The following is a 27,958-nucleotide window of genomic DNA, read 5'->3' on the forward strand; positions in this document are numbered from 1 at the left end:
GCAGTCAACAATGCCCCTAGGGTAACCCCTGAGGGACAGAACTCAGAATCCTAACTCCCACCCCCACCCTACCCCACAAACACTATGCTAAGGGCGGTGCCCACCTTGTTGTAGTATCTCAGATGTACTGTGTGCCACTGCCCATCACTCAGGCCCCCTGGAACTGTGGGGCTGACCACTGTGTTCGATTCACCTATGAGGAAATAAATATGCATGAGGGAAATAAATATTCATGGAGAGGATAGTCTGGAGCTGTTGGGATTATCCCACCCCCACCCCCCCCACCCCCCCCACCCCCCACCCTAGTCATCTATGTACAGTTATTCCCAGGGTCATCCTGAATGTATCTGATTAGGATACCTGAGCTGAAGAGCTCAGGGACTGTGCCCAGGCCCAGAGTTCAAGCCCCATGACTGACCAAAAAAAAAAAAAAAAAAATCAATAAAAACACAGTGTATGGCTGATTAGGATACCTTCTAGTGAACACACCATCAGGATTGGGGTTCCCTTAAATAGATAAGAGCAACCCACACGTCCTGGAGAAATAGACCTTCCCAGAGAGAATGTCCAAAGGACTGGAGGCATGAAAATGCTAAGCAAAAGCTCCAGACCACAAAAGGTGAACAAATGTAATAGCAGTGCTCACTGGATACTATGTGAAAAATGAACTATACAACTTGTATGTGGGGACAGGAGGGGAAAAATTGCAAGAACACGAAGGAAGGGATGACACTGTCCACGAAGAAATGTACTTTTTCCAGGAGCTAGTGGCTCATGCCCATAATCCTAGCTATTCAGGAGGCTGAGATATGAGGATCGTGGTTCAAAGCCAGCCCAGGCAGGAAAGTCTATGAGACTCTTATCTCCATGTAATCACCAGAAAGTGGTGCTCTTCTCAAAGTGGTACAGCTCTAGCTTTGAGCAAAATAGCTTAGGGACAGTACCCAGGCCCTAAGTTTAAGCCCCGTGGCCAATGGGGGTAAAAGAAAGAGAGAGAGAGAGAGAGAGAGAGAGAGAGAGAGAGAGAGAGAGAGAGAAAGAAATGCACTCTTTACCTGACTTACAACTGTAACCCCTTTGTACATCACCGTTATAATAACAATAAAAATAAATAAAATTTAAAAAGGAAGGCTGGGAAGGTGGCTTAGTGGTAGAGTGCTTGCCTAGCATGCATGAGGCCCTGGGTTTGATTCCTCAGTACCACACCAATAGAAAAAGCTGGAAGTGGCGCTTGTGGCTCACGTGGTCGATCGCTAGCCTTGGGCAAAAAGAAGCTCAGGGCCAGGTTCTGAGTTCAAGCCCAAGGACTGGCCAAAAAAAAAAAAAAAAAGGCTCAAGACCCTGAGGTCAAACCTTAGTACCAGCACATGTGCACGCGCGTACACAGACACACACAGACACAAACAGACACACACACACACACACACACACACACGGAATGGCCACAGAGCTATGAGTTTATATGCACAGTGAGGGACACCTGAGGGAATTCATGGATTTTATTTTTCCTGTCAACTGTTCTGGCAACACCTGTACCCAGGTCAGTGTCATGCGCATGCGTGGAAGCACTCACCCGTGGAATACGTGAGCCGTACTTGGCCAGCCACAAGTTCCAAGGCCAGAAAGTCGTGCTTCTCGTTCAGACGCCCATTGTAGAACAGCAGCCCGCTGGGCTGCACGGTGGCAAACCTAGGGGGAGCAGGAGTTAGAGGCCGAACGGAACCCGCACACCCTCCATCCAAACGGAACCCGCACACCCTCCATCCGGGCCTCGGCCTAAGCGGAGCCGGGGCGGGGACGTGCCGGCCCCTGGATACCCGGATGTTCTGAGGCACCGCAGTGGGTGTCAGGGGAGGGTATGTCCCCCACCCCGTGGGGACATCAGGACGGGGGGGGGGGCAGTGAGAAACCAAGAGACAACGACGGTAGCGACAGCGTAGCAACGCTCGGAGACACACGGGACGGGCACCTACGAGAGGGACAGCGTGAGGTGGAAGCGCTGTCGCAGGCCGCGGAACATGACGAAGGAGCTGGCCGGGAAGGAGCGAGCGGCCACCTCACAGCGCGGGCCCTCGAAGGCGCCGCCCGCGGGGCACTGGCAGCGGAAGCCGCCGTTGGGCGCGTTGGTGCAGGTGCCCCCGTTGCGGCAGACGCCCGCCACGCAGCGGCCGGCCTCCGTGTCCAGCTCGCAGTCTTCCCCTGCCGGGAGCCAGAGCCCGTCAGCCGCGGCGGCTACCAGGCCCCGCCCACGCCCCAGACGGCCCGCCCCTCCAAAGGTGGGGGGAGGAAGGGGTGGGGCGAAGAGGCCGGGCCGGGTTATGAGACTTTTGAGTGGTTGAGCTGTCTGTGGACACGCCCTCATTCAGCCTGAGGCCGCCCTATCCACCAATCCCAGATTTGACTAAGCCCCCCCCACCCAGATGGGCACGCCCACCGTTTGACCCCATCCAACCGGACACGCCCATACTCCAATCCCATATTTGGCCACGCCCTTGACCACGCCTCCTCAGGCTCCAGTAGCTTCAAAGCGAACCTAAACCACTGGGCGGGAAGCGGGGAGGGCCTGCCTCCCCCAGAGGTGATGCTCCGTCCCCGTTCTGCCCCCCCAGCACCCCAAGCTTTGCCAGAAATCCTCCCCCCAGATTTTTACCTGTGAAGCGCGGGCGGCAGACGCACGTGTAGCCCCCTTCGCGCCGCGCACAGGCGCCTCCGTTGCGACACGGGTTGGAGTAGCAGAGGTCCAGCTCCGTCTCGCAGAAGTCGCCGGTGAAGCCGGGCGGGCAGCGGCAGCGCAGGCCGGCGATGGGCTGGATGGGTCGGAAGAGCGTGGAGGCAGAGGCCAGGAAAGGCGCCGAGGAGTCAAACCGGAGCACGGACACGCACTTCATGTAGTTCTCGCAGGGCTCCCGCAGGCACACGTTGTCGTCGAAGGGTAACACGTCGAGCAGCGAGCGCGCGGCCAGGGCGGCCCGGCGCACGTACAGCTGCTCCTGCAGCTCCTCGGAGCTGAACCACGGCCCTGCCGCGCCCGCCCCGGCCCCACGAGGTGCCAGCGCCGAGAAGCTCACGTTGAGCACGGTGCCTCCCACGTCCGTGTCGTTCTGGATGTTGAAAATGAAGACGTCCTCGGTGGGCGTGGCCAGCACCGCGGCCACGCCCTCAAGGAAGTGGCCCAGCAGGGGTGACAGGAAGCGCTCCTGCCACATGTTCTCCAGGCGCACCGTCAGGCTGTTAGCCAGCAGCTCCTCGGTGATGATAACCACACGCAGCACGCACTGCGCTGTCACGCTGTGCAAGCCATCTGCGGGGGGAAGGGGCAGTGGTAAGTGGTCAGCTGGGGGGGGGTCAGTAGCTGTTTTTTGTTTTTTTCTGAGTCAACAGGCTGACCTCCCCATCCAGCACCAAGGCTGGATGGACCTACCCACATTGCCAACACAAGCAAGGGTCTGATCAGACAGGTTCACCCAGCTCTGGTCTGGCTCCCAACTCTGGGAGTCTCCACCCACAGGGCAGCTAACCGTTCTGATAACCCACAGTTCTTGTGATTATGATCAGCAGGTTACCTTCAATCGGGACACAAGACAAGCCAGGGCCATTCATTCCCGGCTGCCTCCCTCTTCCCTTTCCTCAGCATAGCAGAATCAGCAAACTGTCTTCTCCAAGCAACAAGGAGGATTCTACATCAGGAATTACCCATGCCCGACTCTAGTCAGCAAACTGCTCTTCCGTGACACTAGAAGGGGTCTGGGGCCAGTGAATAAATACTCAATACCCAGAACCCCTGGGGCAGCAAGCTCAAGGAAGACTTTGTACTTTTATTCTCATTCTCTCTCTCTCTCTCTCTCTCTCTCTCTCTCTCTCTCTCTCTCTCTCTCTCTCACACACACACACACACACACACACACTTTTTTGAGTAGCAAGCTGCTTGCAATTCTAAACCTGAGTCCTGTAGTTTTAGTATGGTGAGGTGATTACCTTGTCCCCAAACCTATTACATATTGGGTACTTAACCAAAAATGGTTGTTAAAAGTAAATAATCACGGGAGGAGGGGGGGGGGAGCTGGGTGGGTGGCTCAGTGATAGAGTGCTTGCCTCACATGCATGAGGCCCTGGGTTTGATTCCTCAGCACCACATAAACAGAAAAAGCTGGAAGTGGTGCTGTGGCTCAAGTGATGGAGCACTAGGCTTAAGCTGAAGAGCTGAGGGACAGCGCCCAAGGCCCAGAGTTCAAGCCCCATGACTGATCAAAAAAAAAAAAAAAAAGTAAATAATTATGAGTGCCAGTGGCTCACGCCTATAATCCTAGCTACTCAAGATCTGAGGATCACAGTTCAGAGCTAGCCCAGGAAGGAAAGTCCATGAGATTCTTTTTTTTGGGGGGTCCTGTCGTGGGGCCTGAACTCTGGGCCTGGGCGCTGTCCCTCAGCTCTTCAGCTCAAGGCTAGCGCTCTACCACTTGAGCTACAACGCCACTTCTGGCTTTTTTTCTTTTTGCTTATGTGGTACTGAGGAATCGAACCCAGGGCCTCAGGCATGCAAGGCAAGTGCTCTACCACTGAGCCACCTTCCCAGCCCCAGTCCATGGATTCTTATCTCCAATGAACCACCAAAAAGCCAGAAATGGAGCTATGGCTCAAGTAGTAGAGCACTAGCCTTGAGCAAAAATGCTCAGAGGCAGCACCCAGGCCCTGAGTTCAAAGCCCAGGATGGGGGTTATGGGGGGGAGAATAAAAAGCATAAATGAGCTGGGCATCAGCTCACATCTATAATCCTAGCTACTCAAAAGGCTGATATTTGAGGATTGTAGTTTGAAGCCACCTGAAGCGGGAGACTCTATAATCTCTAATTAAACAGCAAAAAGACAAAATTAGAAATGTGGCTCAAACAGTATAACTGTCCTTAAGTGAAAAAGTTAAGGAATAGCACCCAGGCCTTGAGTTTAAGCCTCAGTGCTAGCCAAGTCACACAAAAAGGGATTCTTGAAAGTAATTATGCTTTTGGTGTTTGTTTTTTGTTGATTTTTTTTGGCCACACCTGGGGCTTGAACTCAGGGCCTAGGCCTCTCTGTACTCAAGGCTAGCATACTACTACTTGAGCCACAGCGCCACTTCTGGCTTTTTCTGACTAGTTTGTTGGTGATTAGAATCTCATGGACTTTCCTGCCCAGGGTGGCTTCAAACTGTGATCCTCATATCTCAGCCTCCTGAGTAGCTAGGATGACAGGCGTGAGCCACCGAAGCCCATCTTAATTCTCTGTTTTGAGGTACTCTATGGAGTCCCTTTTTGGCTTGAGGCCCTGATAGCTTTGGGACACTCAGTGCCTTGCTTACCCTTTGCCTCTTACCTGTGACCGTCACCAACATGGAGGCCACCAGTGGGCGGTTGTTGTCTAGCTTTCGGCTGAGTCGAAGCTCCCCGCTGGTCTGGTTGACAACCAGCAACTGCAATTCATTGCCACGCTCGAAGGAATAGAAGAGATGATCAGAAACATCCGGGTCATAAGCTGGGATGCGGCCGATGATTCCTGAGGGGAAGGTGTCTGAGCGATTGGACACATAGTTGTTGAAGAGGATCTGGAAGTTGTTGAGCACGGGACTGTTGTCATTCTGGTCAACGAGGTGGACGTGCACAGTGGCTCTGCTGACTAAGGGAGAAGAGGTGGCTTGGACCACAATCACATACTCCTGGCGGGCCTCATAATCTAGATCAATGAGTGCTGTCAGCTCTCCAGAGAAGATGTCCATTTGGAACAGCTCGGGGATGTTCCCTTCCACGATCTGGTACATTATGTGGGCGTTGGGGCCTTCATCCGGGTCTACCGCGGTGATCTGAGCCACCACTGAGCCCACAATGCTGTTCTCCTTCACTCGCACTACAAACTCTTCGGCTGGGAAGACGGGTGCGTTGTCATTCACGTCTTGGACAGTCACCTGGATACTCACCGGCGTCCGTAGCGGGGGCACACCACGGTCCACCGCGTAGGCAGTGAGCTCGTACACGGGCACTGCCTCTCGGTCCAGCCGCCTGACCGTCCGGACAATTCCGGAGGTGGGCTCGATGGTAAAATCCCCATCACCATCTTCCCCATTCTGGAAAGTATACTGAACCCGGCCGTTGGCGTGGGCATCCCGGTCGGTGGCTGAGATCTGGAGGACACTAGTGAAAGGTGGCGCATCCTCGGAGACCAGCCCGGTGTAGTGGGAGGCCACGAACTGTGGCGCGTTGTCATTGACATCATTGACCATCACCTCCACGTAAGTGGTGTCTGCTTTCTGTGGGATACCGTTGTCTCGGGCAGTAATGGCCAGGGTATAGGTCACTTGGTCCTCGTAGTCCAGGGGGGCCTGTAAGGTAATGGCCCCGGAGTCTGCATCTATCCGGAACTGAGGCAGGTTGTCTTCTAGAAGGTAGGTGATCCGGGCATTCTCCCCCACGTCGTCGTCGGAGGCGCTGATGACCACCACGGTGCTCCCCACCGGCCGGTCCTCGTTCATGCTCACCGAATAGTGAGCGCTCTGGAAGACGGGCCGGTGCGTGTTGGCGTCGGTGATGTTGAGGTGGACGTAGCAGTGGTCGTGGAGGGCCCGGTCGGAGGCGGTGAGCACCAGCTTGAAGTAGCGTTCCTGCTTGTAATCCAACGGCAGGGCCAGCGTGACGAGGCCCACCCCGCCCTGGGTGCTGATGGCGAAGCGGTTCCGGGTGTTGCCACCCGTGATCTGGTAGCTGATGGCGCTGTTGGCGTCGCGGTCCACCGCCGTCACGCTGACCACGCTGGTGCCCACGGCCGCGTCCTCGTTCAGCCGCAGGTGATGCTCTTTCGTGGTGAACTCGGGCCGATTGTCGTTCACGTCCAGCACCGTCACGGTGACGCTGGCCGAGGCGGACAGGGGCGGGGCGCCATGATCCCGGGCCTCCACCCCGAAGAAGTAATGCTCCACCGACTCGCGGTCCAGGGGCCCGCTCACCGACACCCAGCCGGTGGCGCTGTTGATCACGAAGGGCGTGTCGGCCGCCACCCCGGTCAGGGAGTACTCCAATCTGGCGTTCTCCCCGTGGTCCGCATCCACCGCCTGGATGTGGATGACCGAGTGGCCCAGGGGCGCGTTCTCCAGCACCGACACCTGGAAGGGCGTGCTCACGAAGATGGGAGCGTGATCGTTCACGTCCACCACCTGGATGCTGGCCAGGCCCGTGTTGTTGGACAGCGGGGGCCGGCCCGCGTCCTGCGCCCGGATGCGCAGGGCGTACTCCCTCTCCGCCTCGAAGTCGAGCGGCGCCACCACCTGGATCTCGCCGGTGAGGCCGTCGATGGCGAAGCGGCCGCGGCTGTTGCCGCTGATGATGTTGTAGTGGACCAGGCCGTTGGCGTCCTTGTCGCGGTCGGCGGCGGACACCCGCAGCACCGGCGTGTGCGGGCGCACGTCCTCGCGCACCTGCGCCACGTAGCGCTTCTCGCTGAACTGGGGCGCGTTGTCGTTCTCGTCCAGCACCGTGATGTGGACCCGCACGGTGGCCGAGCGGGGTCCCGGCTCCTGCCCCTGATCGCTGGCTTCCACCACCAGCTCGTAGCTCTCCGCGTGCTCCCGGTCCACGCGGCCGCTGGTGCTGATGAGGCCGGAACGCGGGTCGATCTCGAAGGCCGTGGCGCCCCGCGCGGCCGGCGGCCCCACGAAGCGGTAGCGCAGGTTGGCGTTGGGGGGCGCGTCGCCGTCCGTGGCCCGCAGCTGCAGGATGGGGTAGCCTTCCTCCACGTTCTCGCGCAGCGTCTCCCGGTACTGGGCCTGTTCGAACACGGGCGCGTGGTCGTTGCGATCGGCCACGGTCACGGCGACCATCGTGGTGGCCGAGAGGCGGGGGGAGCCGTGGTCCTGCGCCGTCACCCGCAGGTAATGGCGCTCCATGCTCTCGCGATCCAGCTCGGCCGCGGTCCGGATGAGGCCGCTGTGCGGGTCGATGCTGAACAGCTCCAGCGAGCGGCTGTTCATGAGCGCCGCCAGCGAGTACACCAGACGCCCGGCCTCGCCGGGATCCGGGTCCTGGGCCGCCACGCGCAGCACCGACGTGCCCGCCGCCTCGTTCTCGGGGACCGAGGTCTGATAGTTGTACTGCGGAAACTGGGGGTGACGGTTGGCGGCGCGACGGGGGCGCGGCCGCTCCTCGGAGGCCATCCGCCGCCGTCGGGTTTCGGGCACCGCGGGGCCGCCAGGGCCGCGCATCGGCTGCGGGAGGAGGCGGCGGAGATGATGGTGATGGTGATGGTGGTGGCGGCGGCGGCGGCGCCGGCGGCGGCGGAGGCGGAAGAGACCGCGGAAGCGCATGCGCTCCGAAACCCGCCGGGGAGCTGTCCGCGACTCGTGGGGTGCTGAAGCGGGCGGAGGAGCTCTCCTCACCGCCCGAGGTGCTGAATCCCACCCGGGACCGGAGGCCACGCCGCCGCCGCCGCCGCCGGGGAGACAATCCCGCCGAAGGGCTGTTCTTCCCGCGGCTTGTCCGCCCTGCCCTTGGGGTCCTGGGGCCCACGGTTCCCTGCAGCAGCGGGAGGGCTCCACTGTTTGGCCGATTCCTCGCCTCGAGGGTGGCCGAGAGGACCCTGACTCGGGGTCATCGGATGGAGCCGGAAGGTCTGATGGGAGGGGAGACATGTCCCCCAGTCCCGTCCCCCCTGGGGGCAGAGCCTCTGGCGACACACTGCCTCTCCGCCTAGGCCCGGGCCACCCGCAGGAAGACACCTCTGGGTGCCAGCATGCCGGAGCCCCCGGCCCCCGTCCTGCCCCTGGCTCTCGGCTGTGCGCTGCCGGGACCTCGGGCTGGGCGGGTTGCAGCTCGGGGGCACCTCCGCCGTTCCGGATGTTTCGCCGCCCGGCTCGGAGCCCCATGAAGACAGACTCCGGCACTTCTAGGCCAGGCTCTCCATCCTCCCGGGCGTGAGGCGGTTCGGGACAAAGAGCTAAGGCTTCGCCACCGATCTGCTGCGCCCCTGGCCCCGTCGCAACAGCGGGGTCCCAGCCGCCCCCCAGCTCCTCCAGGCTGAGGGGGAACAAAGAGACGAGGAGAAGGAGCAGGAGTATCGGGGTCGACGATCCCCCGAGACCCTGCCACCGTGGCCGCCTCGCCATCACCCCCCGCCTCCCGGTCCAGCCTCCACCGCCCCCCGCCAGGGATTGGGCCTTGGGCCCGCCCAGCCGCTCGGGCCCCTTCCCGGGCCCCTGCCGCCGGCCCGGCCCCCCACCCCTCGGCTTGTCGCTCCGCGCCGCCACTGCCCTCTGGGCACCATCTACTCCGTCGCCAGAGCCCCTTTGGCATACGGCCCCGGCTTTTGCTGCCCCCACCGCAGCATCCCCGACGCGGCGGCCGCCTCCCGACGCTCCAACATGGCTCCCGGCCGCCCCGATGGTTTGCTCCACCTCCGCCCGGATGCCCGAAACCCGGTGGTACGACCCATCGCGCATGGCAACTCCGGCGACGGAAGCCGTGCCCGCCATTTTGGTCGAGGGCGCGAGCGCTGCCCACGGTGCTGAATGGGCCGTGGCGTTCCTCCGCCGTCGGGTCCGCCCTCCCGCCCCTCGGCCGCCGCCCTCCCCCCCCTCACTCCCCGCCTCTCTCTTTAGGGCGCTGTTCCAGCTTGAACCTTCCTTCTGCCCTCCTCTCCTGAATACGAGTTCCAAACTCTGTTACCCGAATTTGGTCTGAAATTCGGGTGTCTAAGAGGTGCTGTCAGTATCCTCACGAATCGGGGGGCGGGGGGAAACAAGGGAGGTGAAGGCCAGATTTGGGGGTGGGGGGGGGAATGCCAGGGCGTCAGCCGCCCTAACAATAGCTTGAACTACTTGATCTCAAATTCAACTTGAGAAACAGGTCGCAAATCTGCTCCCCCCTCCACTTTTGTCTTTATTGGGGTGGGGGGGAGAGCGTCTCCCCGAAGCAGGGGCTGGAGATGAATATTCTCTTCCATTTCCTCTCTGTCTGTCTGTCTGTCTCTCTCTCTCTCTCTCTCTGCGGGCCGCGGACCTGAGTGCTCTGGGATGCCACGTGGAGCCCAGAGCTGCCCCCCATCCCCTCCCGCCACCCCCACCCCAGAGGTGCGCCCACCTGCCTCAGATCCCCGCCCCTTGACCAACATCATCGCTTAACCCCTTGAAGGGAGCGAGGGCTCCGTTCAGCCTCCGCCCGGGATCGACTCCGGGCCGGGGCGCTGGTCTCCGGCCGACCAATGGCCAGGCTTGAAGCCGCGGGAGGGCGGGAGGGAGGGCGGAGCCGCCCAATCAGCGAGTCACTGTTTCCATTGGCACAATGGGAAGCCCCGCCCCGCGCGGTGGATTCATTGTAAAGGACGAGGTTGGCTTCTAACCAACTGGAGAATCCGGAAGCCGCTGTCTCAAGCCAGCCTCCGAGGGCGACTTTAATAAAGGGCTACAGTAGCAAGTGCAGAGGGGTACACGAACATCCTGGCACAGAGAGGAGAGGAGGATCAGGACCAAGAACCCAGAACATTCCACTGGGTGCAACCTCCCCGCCCCCCCTCCCCCCCCCCCCCCCCCCCGCCCCATCCCCACCCTGGATCCCGCTTCAGATTGAGCGAGAACTCCAGACCCGGATCTCCAGCCCGCCCCCCCCCAGGGCACCTATGACATCACCAGCAACCAATCAGGACGTTCTCTCAGTCTTGGACTTCCGGGAGGCGGGGCTCCAGCGGGTTCCACCTTCTGGGCCCCCCACGTGGCTGCCGGGAACTGCGGCTGGGTGTCCGCCGTGTTCTCCTGGTCTGAAGAACCTGCTTAGGGTTGGCGTTCTGGGTCGGAAGCACAGTACGATGGGCTCTTATACGTGGTAGGTAGAGATGGGACACCTCCAAGAGGCACTGAAAATGGAATTACATTGGATGATAGCCACTGGGTGCCCCCCCCCCCCGCAGGTACTATGGCTGGAACTCAGGGTCCTGTCCCTGACCTTTTTTTACTCGTCTGGTACTCTACCCCTTGAACCACAGTTCTACTTCTGGCATTTTGGTGGTTAATTGGACATAAAGGTCTCACAGAATTTCCTGCCCAGCCTGGCTTCAAACTCAGATCCTCAGATCTCAGGCTCCCTGAGTAGTTAAGATTACAGGTGTGAGGCACCGGAACCTGGTTCCCAGGAATGGTTTTGACAGTGCCTGCCATGCCTGCCACAGCCTACTGAGTAGAGTATAAACTTAGAGGAAGGAAAGGAGGAAGGTTGGGCATCAGTGAGAAGGAAAGTACAGAGGAAGCCCCTAGCCCTTGTTAAAGATCTGGGAAATCCTGCAGAAACTTGAGGCACAGTTTGAAGAAGTTCTGGCCATGCCTGTCATCCTAGCTTACTCCGGAGGCTGAAAACTGAGGATCACAATTTGAAGCCAGACTGAGCAGGAAAGTCCATGGGACCTTTAACCACTAGAAAACTGGAAGTGGCACTGTGACTTGAAGTGGCTCAGAGACAACACCCAGGCCATGGGTTCAAGCCCTATGACTGACCCAAATAAAAATTAGGTCACATCAGCAAGAGACAGTGGTGTTGTCCTAGGTCTTGGCTATGTGGACAAATCTCAAGCCCCATGACTGAAAAAAAATAAAAAAAGACAAAAATCCTAAAGTGCCTACAAAAAATACTTCCAGGGGCTGGGAAGGTGGCTTCATGGTAGAGTGCTTGCCTAGCGTGCATGGATCCCTGGGTTCGATTCCTCAGTAACACATACACAGAAAAAGCCAGAAGTGGCACTGTGGCTCAAGTGGTAACAGTGCTAGCCTTAAGCAAAAGAAGCTCAGGGACCATGCTCAGGCCCAGAGTTCAAGCCCCAGGACTGGGGAAAAAAAATTCTATTCTTCCAAACCAGTCAAAGCCAGTGACTGTAGATGTGTGGCCCCATCTGATGAATAAGGGGTCTCGGGTAAGAAATAAAAGCTGGGCACTGGTAGCTCAGGCCTGTAATCCTAGCTACTCAGGAGACTGAGATCTGAAGATCAAGACTCAAAACCAACCTGGGCAGGAAAGTCTATGAGACACCTATCTCCAATGAACCAGCAAACCATAGAAGTGGAGGTGTGGCTCATGTGGTACATACAGTACCAGCCTTGAGTGAAAAGGATAAACCAGACAGCAAGGCCCTGAGTTCAAGACCCAGTACTGACTACAAACCTACCTCTGCCCTTGTTAACATATTCTGTGACCTACTGAAATGACCACATCTCTGCTGTGGCTGCCATCACAAGGAAACTAGTACTGGATAATATTGGGGCTGGAGGAAGGCTGGCTTCCTTTAGGAACAGCCATGGAAGACAAGAGTTTCAACTGAGAAAAGAGGGATGACTCAGAAAACAGGAAGGTGGCTCAGTGGTAGAGTGCTTGCCTCGCATACATGAAGCCCTTGGTTCGACTCCTCAGCACCACATAAACAGAAAAAGCTGGAAGTGGCACTGTAACTCAAATGATAGAGCACTCACTTTGAGCTGAAGAGCTCAGGGACAGTACCCAGGCCCAGAGTTCAGAGTTCAGGCCTCAGGACTGGCCAAAAAAAGAAAGGAAAGGAAAGGGAGGGAAGGATGAAAGAGAAAAAGGAAGATGTGAATAAAGCCTGGAGATGCTCCTCATAAGTTGACTACAGGGGGTATTTTTTGGTTTTGTTGGTTGTGGGGCTTGAACTCTGGGCCTGGGCACTGTCCCTCAGCTCTTCAGCTCAAGGAGAGCACTTTGAGCCACAGCACCATTTCCAATTTTCTAGTGGTTTATTGGAGATAAGTGTCTCACAGACTCTCCTACCAGGGCTGGCTCTGAACTGCGATCCTCAGATCTCAGCCTCCTAAGTAGCTAGGATTACAGTTGTGAGCCACTGGCACCTGGCTACAGGGGGTATTGACTGTGGTCTCTGGGAAAAGAGAGATCAGAGTAGAAAGGCTGGAACCAAGCCTGTGGGGATGGAGAGAGAGAGATCCAGGCCTGTCAGAGTCCATCACCCACCGGGCTGAAGTCAGTGCATACTAGAGTTACTGAGCTCTTAGGAGCTGGGGCCCCCCAGCACCCCTATGCTTCCGCTGTCCTGCCCCCCAGGATCATCCAGAGAATCCCATTTCCAGATGACTGTTAATTTATTTCCAAAGATGAGCTGCAGCACATAGGAAAATACACATGGCTTTTCGGTCTGCATTTTTTTTTTTTTTAAACAGAGAAAATAAGATTCATTTGTTTTCATTCTTGGTACCATCGTCCCGTTTCATGAGGTTTCAGGCTGGATGGACTGTTTCCAAGAATCCTGCTTGTCAAGAAGCAGGGTTGGCCAAGGCCTCTGGGGGGGCTGAAAGCAGTGGGGTGGGTGGGTGAGTGGGGTGGGCACAGATCCTTATTAGGGGAAGGGGTGGGGGAGAAAGGGTACAGAGACAGGGCTGCACATGAGCGACAAACTCACTGCAAAGCTAAGGCAAAGAGCTGGTGGGAGGGGCTTCTCCCTCCACCCCAAGGGCACGGCTCTGCTGACGCCAGGGCTCAGAGCAGGCAGGATAAAGGGTGAAGAACTCTGGCCCAGCCTGGAGCAATAGCAGGACTGTGGGTGTGCACGTGGGTACGGGGGTGGGGGGCGGGGTGGCATGCTGAAGAGGCGGGGAATTGAACTTCAGCTTGCACGTTTCTTCCGTCCCAGCAGAGCTCCCACACCTTGGTCCCCAATCCTACATTTGGCCCCGTGCATCATTATGTTCCACTTCAAGTGTGCGCAGTGGGGGTGGGGGTGGGGGCTCTTGCTCAGGTCCTTCTGCTTCTTTATCCACTCCTAATGCCAGTGCAAAATGATCTTAGGGTAAACCCCCCTCCTTGAAGTCCCCTGTAACCCTGACCAGGGCTACAGGGAAGGGAGAAAAAAAGGGAAATGCTAGCTGGGGGCTTCTCCCAGCACTGGGAATTCTTTGCACATCTCTCGGACAATCATGCGGTCCATCTGGCACTGGGGCGAAACTTCCTCCTCCAATAGGATGCGCCGGAGCGTGGCCTGCAGGTCGGGCAGCCGATGGCGGTGCTGCAGGTAGGGTGTGGAGCGAACCACAGCATACATCAGGGACAGGTACTCCATGCGCAGCTGTGGGAAGAGCAGGGGGGCTCAGGGAAGGTTCTAGTGACAGCCTCCACTCAGCCACAGCTGCCCCATGGATCCCAGGGTTAAGGACCAGCGCACAAACTTGAATAACCGTACTGCGTCCCTAGCACCTGATGCAGAAATGGCCTTCAGGAGGTGTTCTATGGGGGCTGGGATTGTGGCTTAGGGGTAGAGTGCTTGCCTAGCATGCACGAAGCCCTGGGTTCGATTCCTCAGTAGCACACACACAGGAAAAAAGCTCAAGTGGTGGTAGAGTGCTAGCCTTGAGCAAAATGAAATTCAGAGATGGGGCTGGGAAGGTGGCTCAGTGATACAGTGCTTGTCTTGCATGCATGAGGCCCTGGGTTCAATTCCTCAGCCGCACATAAGCAGAAAAAGCTGGAAGTGGCACTGTGGCTCAATGGTAGAGTGCTAGCCTTGAGATGAGCTGAGGGACAGCGCCCAAGGCCCAGAGCTCAAGCCCCAGGACTGGCCAAAAAAAAAAAAAGTGAAAAACAAAGTTTTTTTTCTTTTTCTTTTGTTGGTCCTCAGGCCTGAACTCTGGGCCTGGGCGCTGTCCCTCAGCTCTTCAGCTCAAGGTGAGTGCTCTACCACTTGAGCCACAAAGCCACTTCTGGTTTTCTCCTGTTTTATTGGAGATAATAGTCTCAGGGACTTTCCTGCCACAGCTGGCTTTGAACCATGATCCTCAGATCTCAACCTCCTGAGTAGCTAGAATTAGAGGTGTGAGCCATCGGTGCCCAGCTAGCTTTTTCTGTTTATGTGGTACTGAGGAACCGAACCCAGGACTTCATGATTTCTAGGCAAAGCACTCTACCACTGAGCCACCTTCCCAACCCCTGTTTTTCACTCTTGCAGTTACATTTTACCTGTTCCTATCAGAATAAGAACTGCTCTGGGTCCTGTGTGGATGGATATGACCAACTTTGCCTTACCTACTTGTCTCCTCTAGTAGCCTATTCTCTTCCTCAACACATTTTCTGTTGTCTGTTTCTCTCTCTTTCTCTTCCTATCTGGGGCTTGAACTCAGAGCTTTAGTCTCACTTGGCTTTATTTGCTCAAGTCTAGCTCTCTACCACTTGAGCCATAGCTGTACTACCAGCCTTTTGGTGGTTTGTTGGAATCTCACAGTCTTTTCTGCTCTGCCTGGCTTCAAATCTCAAATCCACAGATCTCAGCCTCCTGAGTAGCTAGGATTACAGGCATGAGCCACTGGTGCCCCATCTTTTCTTTTCTGCCAGACCTGGGACTTGAATTTGGGGCCTGGGCATTGTCTCTGAGCTTCTTTTGCTTCTGAGTATCCTCTTACACTTAACTTGGCTTCAACCTCAGCCCTCATCTCCACCGAGTATTATGTCCCCACCCCACCCCTCAAATTTGAGTTCCATTTCCACTCAGTGACCATTGCTTTGGTGGCAACTTCCAGGCACCTTGTCTCCTGGTGACAGGTCAGCGATGTGGCGAACAGTGATTTCGATGAGAGCCATCATATCCGTGTGGTAGAAAATGGTGGCCGTGGAAGTGCTGCTGAACACGTCCTGCAGGAACTTGAGGACAGAGTGGGGTGGCTGGGGCTCGTGTTTGAAGATGCGAACGGGGTCATCTAGAGGGCAGGAAATCACAAGGGTCAGGGGATGTCTTTGCTGAGGTTCCCAGGTCACCCCAGTGGGTTAGATGAGTGAATGAGGGTGTGAGGAGGAGGAGGAAGTGAGGACCGAGTTAAAAAAAAAAAAAATGGTTGCACACAGGTTCCTGGGTCCTTACCCCCTCTGTTCACAAGCAATAGCAGCTTTTCAGAGAAGATCTTGACATTCGAGTGTGTGCTCAGGGCGGCCATGATGACATTCTGGTCAGGTGCTGAAGAAGAAAACACAAGCATAGGTATGGATGGAGCCTGGAAAGCATCCCATGTTTTGTTTTTGTTTTTTTTTGGTCAGTCCTGGGGCTTGAACTCTGGGCCTGGGCACTGTCCCTAAGCTTTTCAGCTCAAGGTGAGCGCTCTACCACTTGAGCCACAGCACCACTTCCGGTTTTCTGATGGTTTTTTGGAGATAAGTGTCTCATGGACCTCCCTGCCTGGGCTGGTTTTGAACCTCAGTCCTCAGATCTCAGCTTCCTGAGTAGCTAGGATTATAGGCATGAGACATTGACCCCAGCTTTTTTTTTTTTTTTTGCCAGTTCTAGGCCTTAAACTCAGGGCCTGGATACTGTCCCTAACTTTTGCTCAAGGCCAGCGCTCTACCACTTGAGCCACAGCACCACTTTGGGCTTTTTCTGTATATATGGTACTGATTAATTGAACCCAGGGCTTCCTGGGTGCTAGGCAAGCACTCTACCACTGAACCATCTTCCCAGCCCCTCCCTGTGGTTCTGTCACCCTCCAGTTGGGGGGTTCCCTTCCCACCTGGCAGGTGCAGGTTGAGAGCCAAAAGTAGGTTCACGCAGAGGTCCGGCAGTTGCTCGGTGGTGTCCAAAGGCAGCCCATCCTCAACAATACTCAGGAGGAACTGGGCGAAAGGGGTGCCCAGATGTTCTAGAACAGAGGCACACAGATGTCTCTCTTCCTTGCCATATCACCCATCCTCTGGAGTTCCAGTGAGCCTTAGACACAACCTAGTCCTACCAGAAGCACTGGTTAGGTTAGCAGATCTTCAGATCTCTGGGTCACAGACCCTACACCTTTGGGATTCAGGATCAGCCAGTCAGTAGTGTGGATGCTTTTATTTTGGAGGAGAGGGAGGGGGGCTCATCCTAGGACTTGAATCCTGAGCTTTTGTGCTCAAGGTTAGCATTCTACCACTTTCAGCCACAGCGCCACTTCCGGCTTTTTTTTTCTGCTTATGTGGTGCTGAGGAATCGAACCTAGGGCCTCAAGCATGCAAGGCAAGCACTCTACCACTAAGCCACCTTCCTAGCCCCTCCAGTATTTCTTTTTGACAGTCCTGGGGCCTGAACTCTGAGCCTGGGCGCTGTCCCTCAGCTCTTCAGCTCAAGGCGAGCACTCTACCACTTGAGCCACAGTGTTACTTCCAGCTTTTTTCTGCTTATGTGATGCTGAGGAATTGAACCCAGGGCCTCATGCATGCAAGGCAAGCACTCGACCACTGAGCCACCTCCCCAGCCCCTGAGTAGCTTATTGGAGATAACAGTCTCATGGACTTTCCTGCCTGGTGGTTGGCTTTGAACTGTGATCCTCAGATCTCAGCCTCCTGAATAGCTAGGATGACAGGGGTGAGCCTCCAGCGCCCGGCAGTCACATTCTTACCATAGTGTGCGTAGGGCACTGGCTCTCCCATGGAGAAGACCATGGCGAGGATGAGGGCCGAGTAGCAGAGCTTCTGGTGGTCTAGAGGGGGTAGGGGGAGAGGAAAGGGAAGGCAGGCAATCAGTACTCCCCAAAGATGGCAGGAACTCTGCAAATGATGGAGCCCCCCCTCCACCCCCATCTTGAGATGCTAGGAAGCTCCTTAACACCCCACCCCCACCCCTGACCTCACCCTGTGTGTCCGTCTGCATGTCCCGTGCCAACTCCACGGGCAGCACAGATGACACCAGCGTGGAGATGATGGCCGCATCCAGGCTACACATGGCGCCAAAGCACTTGAGAAGCAGCAGCCGCAGTGATGTTCGGTGTTCCTGGCAGAGGATCTTGTGTGCTCAGGGTCCAGGAGGGGGTGCGGGTGTGGCTGCGGATCCCCCCCTCCCTACTCATCCCTACCCCTCCACACCCTATCACCCCCAGCTTGCATATACCATTTGGTAATAGGCCACCAAGGCCAGGACGGACTCGAATTCATTCTTCTTGCACATTTTCTTGCAAACTTCAGGGTCGGCGTCGGTCTGTAGGGGAAGAGGAGGAAAATTGTTGGTGGCTCACGCCTGTAATTGTAGCTCCTCAAGAGGCTGAGATCTGAGGATCGGGGTTCCAAGCCAGCCCCAGACTGGAAAGTCTGTGAGACTCATTTTTTTTTTTTTTTTGGTCTAGTTGTGGGGCCTGAACTCTGGGCCTGGGTGCTGTCCCTCAGCTCTTCAGCTCAAGGCTAGTACTCTACCACTTGAGCCACAGCGCCACTTCTGGCTTTTTTCTTTTTGCTTATGTGGTGCTGAGGAATCGAACCTAGGACCTCATGCATGCAAGGCAAGCGCTCTACCACTGAGCCACCTTCCCAGCCCCATCTGTGAGACTCTTTATCTCCAATGAACCACTCAAAATGTGGAAGTTGGGCTGTGGCTCAAAGTGGTAGAACACTAGCCTTAAGCAGAAAGCAGCTCAGGGACAGTGCCCAAGCCCTCAGTTCAAGCCCCAGGACTGGCCAAAAAAAGCAACACAAAATCCCAGTGGTTTTTTTGTTTTGTTTTTGTCAGTTGTGGGGCTTGAACTCTGGGCCTGGGCGCTGTCCCTCAGCTCTTCAGCTCAAGGCTAGCGTTCTACCACTTGAGCCACAGTGCCTCTTCCAGCTTTTTTCTGCTTCTGTGGTGCTGAAGAATCGAACCCAGGGCATCATGCATGCGAGGCAAGCGCTTTACCACTGAGCCACCTTCCCAGCCCAGAATCTCAGTGTGAAAGGTAGATGGGGTAGGGTGGAGATGGATGCTCTATAGGCTGGGGGACATACACATGGAACCCTCATCCCGCACCAGAATGTGAAGCAACTCCTCCAGATAGCAGCGAATGACGCCTTCATCCTCATACAGAGCCCAGCTGCGTTGCTGTGCATCATCTTTCCTCCGAGCCAGATCTGCAAAGATCACCTCCAGCCTCTGCTGGTCATGGCAGACCTGCCCAGAGGGCAGGGCCGTGCTCAGGTCCTGGGAAGAGAGAATAAGATACAGCTCAGGACACTTCCTGCCCATCAGCGTTTTTTTGTTGGTCATGGGTCTTGATCTCTGGGCCTGGGAGCTGTCTCTCAGCTCTTCAGCCCAAGGCCAGCACTCTACCACTTGAGCCACAGCGCCACTTCCGGTTTTCTGAGTGGTTTATTGGAGATAAGAGTCTCAGGAACTTTCCTGGCCCAGCTGGCTTTGAACCGCAATCCTCAAATCAAAGCCTCCTGAGTAGCTAGGATGACAGGCGTGAACTATGAACTACCAGCATTTGGCTTTTAACTCTCCCCCGCATCCCATGCTGCCACCCTGGGTGGTTAATTAGAAAGTCTCACGGACTTTCCTAGCTGGGCTGGCTTTGAACTGTGAACCTCAGGTCTCAGCCTCCTGAGAGGCTAGAATGACAGGCATGAGCCATCAGCACCATCAGCACCCAGCTTCAACTTGTCTGGATGACCTCCTAGGACATCTGGAGGGTGGGGGGAGGCGGGGGGGGGGGGGGCGGGGTTGAATTCTCAACTATTTGCTCTCATCTCAGTCCTGGATGAGGGTACCGACTCCCTGAATGTGACTGTGAGACCCCATACTCCCAATTCCACACAAAGTGGCACCGGGCCTGTTATAGACCCACCCCCTGCATTTTTCTTAAGCCTTGCTGAACAAGCCTTGGCTAGCATGGCCAGTACAGGTATGCCATTGGTCTACCTCCCTCCACCTTCCAATCAGAACCCTCGTGGGAGCCCTAAGGAGACACCTCACGCAATTCCTGAACCCTGGTGAGGCCCTGCAGCCCTTAATCATAAGTTTCCCATAATGCATTTCTCTCCACTGCCAAGGCCATAAAGGCATCGTGCTCATCCATACCCTGAGTCTATTTCGTCTCTATAGTCAGCCTTCAGACTCGCCCTGTCTCCACCCCCCTGCTCCTCCCCCCCCCCCCCCCCCCCCGCATTCCAAACTACAGGAGGCTTCTCTCACCCCTCCCTCACTTGCTACCACTGCCAAGTCTCAACTCCTATATAACCTGCTCCTAATGCTGCTGCTGCTTTTTGTTCTTGTGGGGCTTGAACCTGGGGTCCGGGCACTATCTCTGAGCTCTCTTTCCCCTAGGCCAGAGCTCTACCATTTTGAGCCACGGCTCCACTTTCAGTTTTCTGGTGGTTCATTGGAGATAAAGAATCTCAAGGACTTTTTCTTGCCCAGGTTGGCCTCGAACCATGATCCTCAAATCTCAGCCTCCCGAGTAGCCGGGATGACAGGCGTGAGACTCCTGATTCACTCTGTGTTTCAGCAATGGCAGGGTCCTTGAGCCGAGCTCTTCTTCTGCTTCCTGAGATGGGTCTAGGCTGTGCCTTTGCCTGGAACTCTTTCTCCCTCCCCCTCTTTTTGTCAATCCTAGGGCTTGAACTCAGGGCCTTGGCACTATCCCCTGAGCTTCTTTTGCTCAAGGCTAGCACTCTACTACTTGAGCCACAGCACTATCTCTGACTTTTTCTAGTTATATGATACGGAGGAATTGAACCCAGGGCTTCCTGCTTGCAAGGGAAGCACTCTACCATTACATTCCCAGCCCCGCCCTTTCCCCTTCTTAGATCGGCTGAAATTTCTCCCCAGGTAGCCAGCACAGCGGAAGCCTAGAGTTTAGGGCTCAACAATTACCTGTCAGGCACAGGCTAGGTAGAGGCGTGGAGGCCGGGAGCCCGGCAGGGCTAGGGGTTCACCCTGAGGGTTGGGGTGGCTCTTGGCCTTTCTGTTCATTCTCCCTCACCTTTCCCTCTACCAGCGAGAGGAGAACCTGCTCCATGATGGGTGAGCTGGCTGGCACCGAGGCCTGGATGTGACCCACGACGACGCCGATGGCCACGCGACATAACTCGTGGCTCAGCCCGGTGTTTCTCCGCACCAGCTCCATCAGCTCTGCCCCAATGGTTCTGGGCACTGTGGTCTCTGCCACTGTCTTCTCCTCCGTGGTCCCCAAGTTCAGGGAGCTCAGGGCCTCCAGATCATCGGGAGCTGGGGTTGGATCGGCGGCCACCTCCTCGGCAGGGGGTTCGGGGCTTGGAGGCTTCGGGGGCTGGGGTTGGGAGATAGTGGTGTGGGTACTCCGAAGAGGCACGGGGGGAGGTGTGGGCGAGCAGCTGGGGCCTAGCTCCGAGGGGCTAGAGCCGGTATACAGTGTGTCCAGGGAGGTACTGCTGACTGAGGAGCCACTGCATGTAGAACTGCCCACAGAGGGCCCAGCGTGGCGGCTGCCTGTGAGCAGAGAATAGATGTTATGTTGGAATGGGCTCTGCTCCCCGCACCCTGCCACCCAGCCCCCCCATCACCTTGTCACAGTACCAGTAACAAGGCCCCATCTTAGGCCAGGCCCTGTCTCCTCAATGAGCTCAGTCTCCTCCACTCCCAACATGGGACACAAGCCTATCTTGAAAGCTCTCCTCTCCCCCAATCTGCCAGCAAGCAAGGATTCCAAGTCTAGGGTGCCCTCACACCTCCATTTCCCTCAACTCCCTCTTACCACTCCCAGAAACCACCAGGGCATCACGGTCTCGGCGCTTCACTGGGGGAGGTGGAGTGGTAGGCGCTGCTCGACGAGGCTGGGGTGGGATCTGGGGAGACAGAAGGGGTTTGGGGTCGGGCACTGGTGGCTCATGCATGTCATCCTAGCTACTCAGGAGGCTGAGGGCTGAGGCTCTGTGGTTCAAAGCTGCCTGGGCAGGAAAGTCTGTGAGATTTCATTTCCCATGAAACACACACACACACACACACACACACACACACACACACATGCACACGCACGCACGCGCACACACACACACACATGCATGCACACGCACGCACGCGCACACACACACACACACACACACACACACACACACAAACCAGAAAGGAAGCTATGGCTCAAGTGGTACACGTAGAGTGCTAGCCTTGAATAAAAGCTGAAGAGTTCAGGGTCAGCACCCAGGCCCAGAGTTCAAGCCCCACAACTGACAAAAAAAAAAAAAAGGAGGGGAGGGGTTGAGAATGTGGCTTAGTGGTAGAGTACTCACCTAGCATACACAAAGCCCTGGGTTTGATTCTTCAGTACCACATACACACAAAAAGCTGGAAGTAACATTGTGGCTCAAGTGGTAGAATGCTAGCCTTGAGCAAAAGAAGCTCAGGGATAGTGCCCGGGCCAGGGGTTCAAGCCCCAGGACTGACAAAATAGAATAGGAGGGATCTTTGGGGACAGGCCACACTGTCTGAGGTGCTGAGCCTTGGGTATAGGCAGAGCTATGTCTCTGGCTGCATCACTAACTTGAGTAGACCATTGGGCCTCTGGATGAAGCCTTCAATCCCACCCACCTCCTCCCCACGTACCTGGTAGAGGCTTCCATCAGGCCCAAGATGCTCAGAACTAGGCAGGCTATGCTGCCGTTCAAACCCAGTTCGACACACTCCATTGGGTTGCCTAGCAACAGCAGCATCCAAATGATGGTCACTGGTGGATGGGGTCATAACAGCAGCACTGGAGACGGAGGGGCCCCTTCGAGACAGGGTCTCCTTGCGGTGGTGGATCAGTTTCCTGATGGAGGGACAGGGACAATATTGAGGGCACTTTCATCAGGTGCTCACACCTGTCATCCTAGCTACTCAGGAGGCTGAGAGCTGAGGATCACGGATTGAAGCCAGCCCGGGCAGGAAAGTCAGTAAGATTCTTATCTCCCATGAACAAGCAAAAAAAAAAAAAAAGTCAGAGGAGAGCTGTGGCTCAAGTGGTAGAGAACTAGTCTTGAGCAAAAAGAGCTCAGGAGTAGTGCCCAGGCCCTGAGTTCAAGCCCCAGGACTGGCACACACACACACACACACAAATCTAGAAGTGGATTATGGCTCAAGTGGTAAAGCACCAACTTTAAGTGAAAAAGCTAAAGGAAGCAAGGTGCTGGTGGCCCATGCCTGTAATTCTTTTTTTTTTTCTCTTTCTTTTTTGTCAGTTGTGTGGCTTGAACTCTGGGCCTGGGCGCTGTCCCTCCGCTCTTCAGCTCAAGGTGAGCGCTCTACCACTTGTGCTACAGCGCCACTTCTGGTTTTCTGGTGGTTGTTTGGAGATAAGAGTTACACAGACTTTCCTGCCCAGGCTGGCTTTGAATCACAATCCTCAGATCTCAGCCTCCTGAGTAGTTAGGATGACAGGCGTGAGCTACCAGTGCCCAGCTTCATGCCTGTAATTCTATCTACTCAGAAGGCTGAAATCTGAGGATCGAGGTTCAAAGCCAGACCAGGCAGGAAAGTCCATGAGACTTTTTTTTTTTTTTTTGCCAGTCTTGGGGCTGGAACTTAGAGCCAGAGCACTGTCTGAGCTTCTTTTGCTCAAGGCCAGCACTCTACCACTTGAGCCACATTGCCACTTCTGGCTTTTTCTGTGTATGTGGTACTGAGGAATCGAACCGAGGGCTTCCTGAGTGCCAGGCACCTTCCCAGCTCTCATGAGACTCTGATCTCCAATGAACCACCAGAAAACTAGAAGTGGAGCTGTAGCTCAAGTGATAGAGCGCTAGCCTGGAACACAAGGAGGCTCAGGGACAGCACCCAGGCCCTGAGTTCAAGCCCCACCACTGACCAAAAAGGAAAAAATAAAAAGTCCCAAAGTCATCCATCCCATGGCCTCTGCAGGATGCTGGGATCCTGCCCCCCCTCCCCTCCCCATACTTCTCATTCCCATCTTCCCCAAGCTCCACCCCATTCTGGCACCCCAGTATTGCCACTACACATCTCTGGTCCCCACTGAAAAGACCTCACCCCACTATGCTCGCTGGCAGATGCCACTCACTGGAGGACTCCGCGCTGCTCCAGGCTGTATTTGCCACCATCCCGCATGGCTGTATTGTGTACAGCCTCAATGGCACGGTCAATGGCTTGGAGAATATCCTGTTCCACGCCCTGGGTGGGAAGGGGAAGAGAGCAGTGAGACCTGAGGACCAAGTAAGGGGTACTCAAACCAGGACGAGCTCAAGCTGGAGCCAGGCAGAGGACCACTAAGCTAAATCCAGGAATGCTGGAGAGGAGCACATAGGGCCAAATTGGGAATAGCAGTTACAGAACGAGGGGCTGGGAAAGTGGCTTAGTGGTAGAGTGCTTGCCTAGCATGCCTGAAGCCCTGGGTTCGATTCCTCAGTACTATATAGCGTGGAAAAAGCCGGAAGTGACGCTGTGGCTCAAGTAGTAGAGGGCTAGCCTTGAGCAAAAGAAGCTCAGGGATGGGGCTGAGAGGGTGGCTCAGTGGTAGAGTGCTTGCCTTGCATGCATGAGGCCCTGGGTTTGATTCCTCAGCACCACATAAGCAGGAAAAGCTGGAAGTGGCTCAGGTGGTAGAGTGCTAGCCTTGAGCTGAAGAGCTGAGGGACAGCGCCCAGGTCCAGAGTTCAAGCCCCACGACCGACCAAAAAAAAAAAGCTCAGAGACAGTGCCTAGGCCCTTAGTTCAAGCCCTAGGACTGGCCAAAAAAAGAAAAGAGAGAGAGAGAGAAAGACCCAGGACCATGCAATAAATAAATTAAATGATACACACACACACACACACACACACACGGAGAGAGAGAGAACGAGATTCTCACATTGCATCACTCAAGAGAGCAAGAACATAAGCCGGCCCCTCCCATGACACCATTTTACATATACCAGGGCCTCTCAGTTAAAATAGATTCAAAATCCAGGGATGTAGAGAAAAAATACAGCCCAGGAGTTCCCCTCCTAGTCCACCCCTGATCCTGGCTCAGAGTCCTAATTGAGATGCAAGCAGGGGACGTCTGTCCTGTGTGGAATCCTTAATAAGTCCCTCTGTGTCCCACTAGTCCTTCAGAAAACCAAGGTCATACTTCAGAACCTGCTAGAGTCCTTTGCAGGCCCCAGGAGCTAAACATAGGCTGAGAGGTCCTCTGTTCCCAATCCCTACTGCCAACCCTATAGTCCCAAGCTTTCCCTGTCACCTTTATAGACCTGTTTTGGAAGGCAGTTGTGTTTATGATCAAGGACATGAGCCAGATGCTGGGGCTGAGATCTGAGGATCGTGGTTCAAAGCCAGCCTGGGCGCTGTCCCTCAGCTCTTCAGCTCAAGGCTAGTGCTCTACCACTTGAGCCACAGTACCACTTCCGGCTTTTTCTGCTTATGTGGTGCTGAGGAATCCAACCCAGGGACTCAGTGCATGCAAGGCAAGCACTCTACCACTGAGCCATCTTCCCAGCCCAGGCCTAGTCTTTGATCAGAGATCAGGATCCCTGTTCTGTCATCCCCAACAACCCAGAGATCTAAACTACCTCACACAGAGTGGCATGTGGGTAACAGCCATGGGACCAGCCGCCCTTGGCCCTGTCCTCCATGCTCTATTGGGGCCAGGCAGGAGCTTCAGATCAAAGGTCAGCTTACTCCAGAGTGGGTTTGAGATGCTTTCCTGATATGGACAGACAGATGGGTACAGAGACTGGCAAAGCCCTCCGGCTGGCATGGATTATACTGGGGTACAAGGAGAGAAGAGACAGATGGGGGCAGAAAGAGAAAAATGCACGTACACACGGAGAGTAAGACAGACTGGGAGAGAGGGCAGGCAGAGGGGAAGCGAATGCAGGCAGAATGAGCGCCAGACAGAGTGGGAGAGTCAGAGGAAGAAGAGAAAATACCCAGATAGAGTCAGGATGAGTGCTGGGAAGGTGGCTTAGTGGTAGAGTGCTTGCCTAGCATGCATGAGGCCCTGAGTTCAATTCCTCTGTGTGTGTGTGTGTGTGTGTGTGAGAGAGAGAGAGAGAGAGAGAGAGAGAGAGAGAGAGAGAGAGAGGGAAAATGAATCAGGATGAGACACAGGGAGCATCCAGAAAGAAATCAAGCTGGAACCGGGTACTGGTGGCTCATGCCTGTCATCTTAGCTACTCAAGAGGCTGAGATCTGAGGATCACGGTTCAAAGCCAACCCAGGCAAGGAAAATCCATGAGACTCTTATCTCCAATTAACCACCAGAAAACCAGAAGTGGCGCTGTGGCTCAAGTGGTAGAGTGCTTGCCTTGAGCTGAAGAGCTGAGGGATAGGGCCAAGGCCCAGAGTTCAAGCCCTATGACTGGGGGGGAGGGGGGGAGGGAGGGGGAAGGGAGGGGAAAGGAAATCAAAAGTGAGCAACAGAGCCCTCCCCAAACACTTAACCCCATTGGTACTGCTTGGGACCTCAACAGGCCCAATAGGAGAAGAGACAGGATATTCCCTGACACGCCTCAGATGAGACCCCAATCTCAGAGAGTTTGGAACACACACACACAAGACCCAGAAATCCTAGTATCCAGGGGGGGGCCCTCTCCCTACTCTTCAAGTATTTCTACATGGGATGAGGCTAAGGGGCCTGTGAAGACGCCCCTAAAAGGCCCATCCATTTATCAACAACCAGATGACATTTCCAAATTTATCCTGTTATTTCTGTCCTGGGCTGGGCTGGGACTAGACATTTTCTTTTTTTTTTTTTTGGTTGGTCGTGGGGCTTGAACTCTGGGCCTGGGCGCTGTCCCTCAGCTCTTCAGCTCAAGGCTAGCACTCTACCACTTGAGCCACAGCAACACTTCCAGCTTTTTCTGTGTATGTGGTGCTGAGGAATTGAACCCAGGGTCTCATGAATGCGAGGCAAGCGCTCTACCACTGAGCCACCTTCCCAACCCTTAGACATTTCTTAAAGGTTAGGATGGGCAGAACTTTCTGGCATATAGGCTAGAGAGGGGCTCTGGGTCTTGGTCTTTCTTTCCCACTGTGGTCAGAATAGATCAGCTAAAGACAAGATACCCCAAACCCCAAAGAGTTAGCAGGAGTATGCTTTGGAAATCAGAAACTGGGACTGCAGCCTTTTACAGGAAGGAAATGGGGCCATGGTCAGGCCAGTGGGGGGGGAAGGAGGGGGAGCCTTGGATTAAGGACGCACTTCCTTAAAATGGGAGCAGGCCCTGTTCCAGGCTTGGGGCGAAGAATGATGCTTCTAGATTCAAAAGGAAGGAAGCCTGTGGCCTTGGAGAGGCTTGAGGATGAATTGGGTGGGGAGGGGGGTTTGATGCCAGGGAAGTGTCCCCAGGAAATGTGTGTGTGTGGGGGGGGAAGGTTGTTTCTTGGGCAGAGCTTAGAGGAGATGGGGTGAAGTTACAGAGAAAGGTAAAGATAACTCAGACTTCAGGACTTTGGGAGGGGCATCTAGGAAATGGGGGGGGGGGTGTCTGTGTCTCCAGTGTTGAAAGCAGGGGGGGTGGGGAGGAGAGGAAGGGGAGGCCCTGTTGGGTGTCTGGAAACAGGCCGGTGGGTGCAAGGTGGACAGAATCCTGAATGGTCAAAGGTGGTGGTTTTCCAAAGGGTGTGCGGGCTGGGGGAGGGGAAGGCGAGAGCGTGGCATCTTCAGAAGCAGGCCAAGGAGATAGGAGAGGTTTGGGGGTGGGGTGTGGAGGATGGGGGGGGGGGGTGTCTCAGGGACTCCAGAAACTGGTCTGAAGTCTCTCGGACTGGAATTCTCTTCAGATGGAAGGCCTCCAGCGGGGAAGGCGGTGTGTGTGTGTGGGGGGGGGGGTGTCCTGGGGTTCCCCTCCCCCCCCCAATAAGTCTCCGTGGGGTGGGGAGGAGGGGTCGAGTTGTCACCTCAAGGGCACGGATTTGGGGCTAGGTGGGAGCCCCCCCCTTACCCCCGCCATGATGCTGGAACTTGTGTGTGTATGTGGGGGGGGGGGTGTTTCCTATAGGGTCCGCTCGGCCTCCCAGGGCCGAGGGCTGCGGGGTGGGGGAGGCGGGCGGCGTTCCCGCGGACGGGGTGCGGGGGTCCTGGGGGGGCACACTCACCTGCAGGCGGTGCAGGTAGGCGGGCGGCACGTAGCCCGTCTCCCCGCTGCGCGCCCGCGCCGCCAGCCACCAGTGCGCGCTGCTGCGCTCCAGCACCAGGAAGGTCTCGCCCGCCGCGAACGCCATGGCGTTGGGCTCCGCCGAGCGGAACGCGTACAGCGCTCGGTACATGGGGGGACCTGGGGGGGTGCCGGGGCTCAGGGGAGGCC

At 55.9% G+C, this 27,958-nt stretch overlaps 2 protein-coding genes across 4 annotated transcripts in view; both read right to left on the reverse strand.

The window, feature by feature from the left end:
* The window catches only part of Celsr3 (cadherin EGF LAG seven-pass G-type receptor 3), a 35,150-nt gene extending 26,033 nt beyond the window's left edge, over positions 1-9,117 (reverse strand). For 2 of the 3 annotated variants that reach the window (XM_042665960.1, XM_042665959.1), the window contains exons 1-5: positions 5,346-9,117; positions 2,651-3,301; positions 1,974-2,199; positions 1,574-1,689; positions 105-193 (exon numbers count right to left, since the gene is read on the reverse strand). In XM_042665960.1, the coding sequence (XP_042521894.1) occupies positions 105-193; positions 1,574-1,689; positions 1,974-2,199; positions 2,651-3,301; positions 5,346-9,117 (4,854 nt within the window). The remainder of the gene's footprint in view (positions 1-104; positions 194-1,573; positions 1,690-1,973; positions 2,200-2,650; positions 3,302-5,345) is intronic. The other variant, XM_042665958.1, reaches the window with a different exon arrangement.
* A 3,965-nt stretch (positions 9,118-13,082) lies between these two features.
* On the reverse strand, positions 13,083-27,939 carry Nckipsd (NCK interacting protein with SH3 domain). The gene is made up of 13 exons (XM_042665962.1): positions 27,750-27,939; positions 23,737-23,846; positions 22,287-22,491; positions 21,442-21,532; positions 20,692-21,176; positions 18,738-18,908; positions 17,853-17,939; positions 17,597-17,735; positions 17,365-17,445; positions 16,504-16,632; positions 15,864-15,956; positions 15,530-15,702; positions 13,083-14,081 (listed from the first exon to the last, which is right to left on the reverse strand). The coding sequence occupies exons 1-13, from the start codon at positions 27,918-27,920 to the stop codon at positions 13,878-13,880; spliced, it is 2,139 nt and encodes a 712-aa protein (XP_042521896.1). The 5' UTR covers positions 27,921-27,939; the 3' UTR covers positions 13,083-13,877.
* Positions 27,940-27,958: the final 19 nt, after the last annotated feature.

Source organism: Dipodomys spectabilis, unplaced genomic scaffold (genome assembly GCF_019054845.1).
Source record: "Dipodomys spectabilis isolate Male_0828 unplaced genomic scaffold, ASM1905484v1 ptg000360l, whole genome shotgun sequence".
NCBI lineage: Eukaryota > Metazoa > Chordata > Mammalia > Rodentia > Heteromyidae > Dipodomys > Dipodomys spectabilis.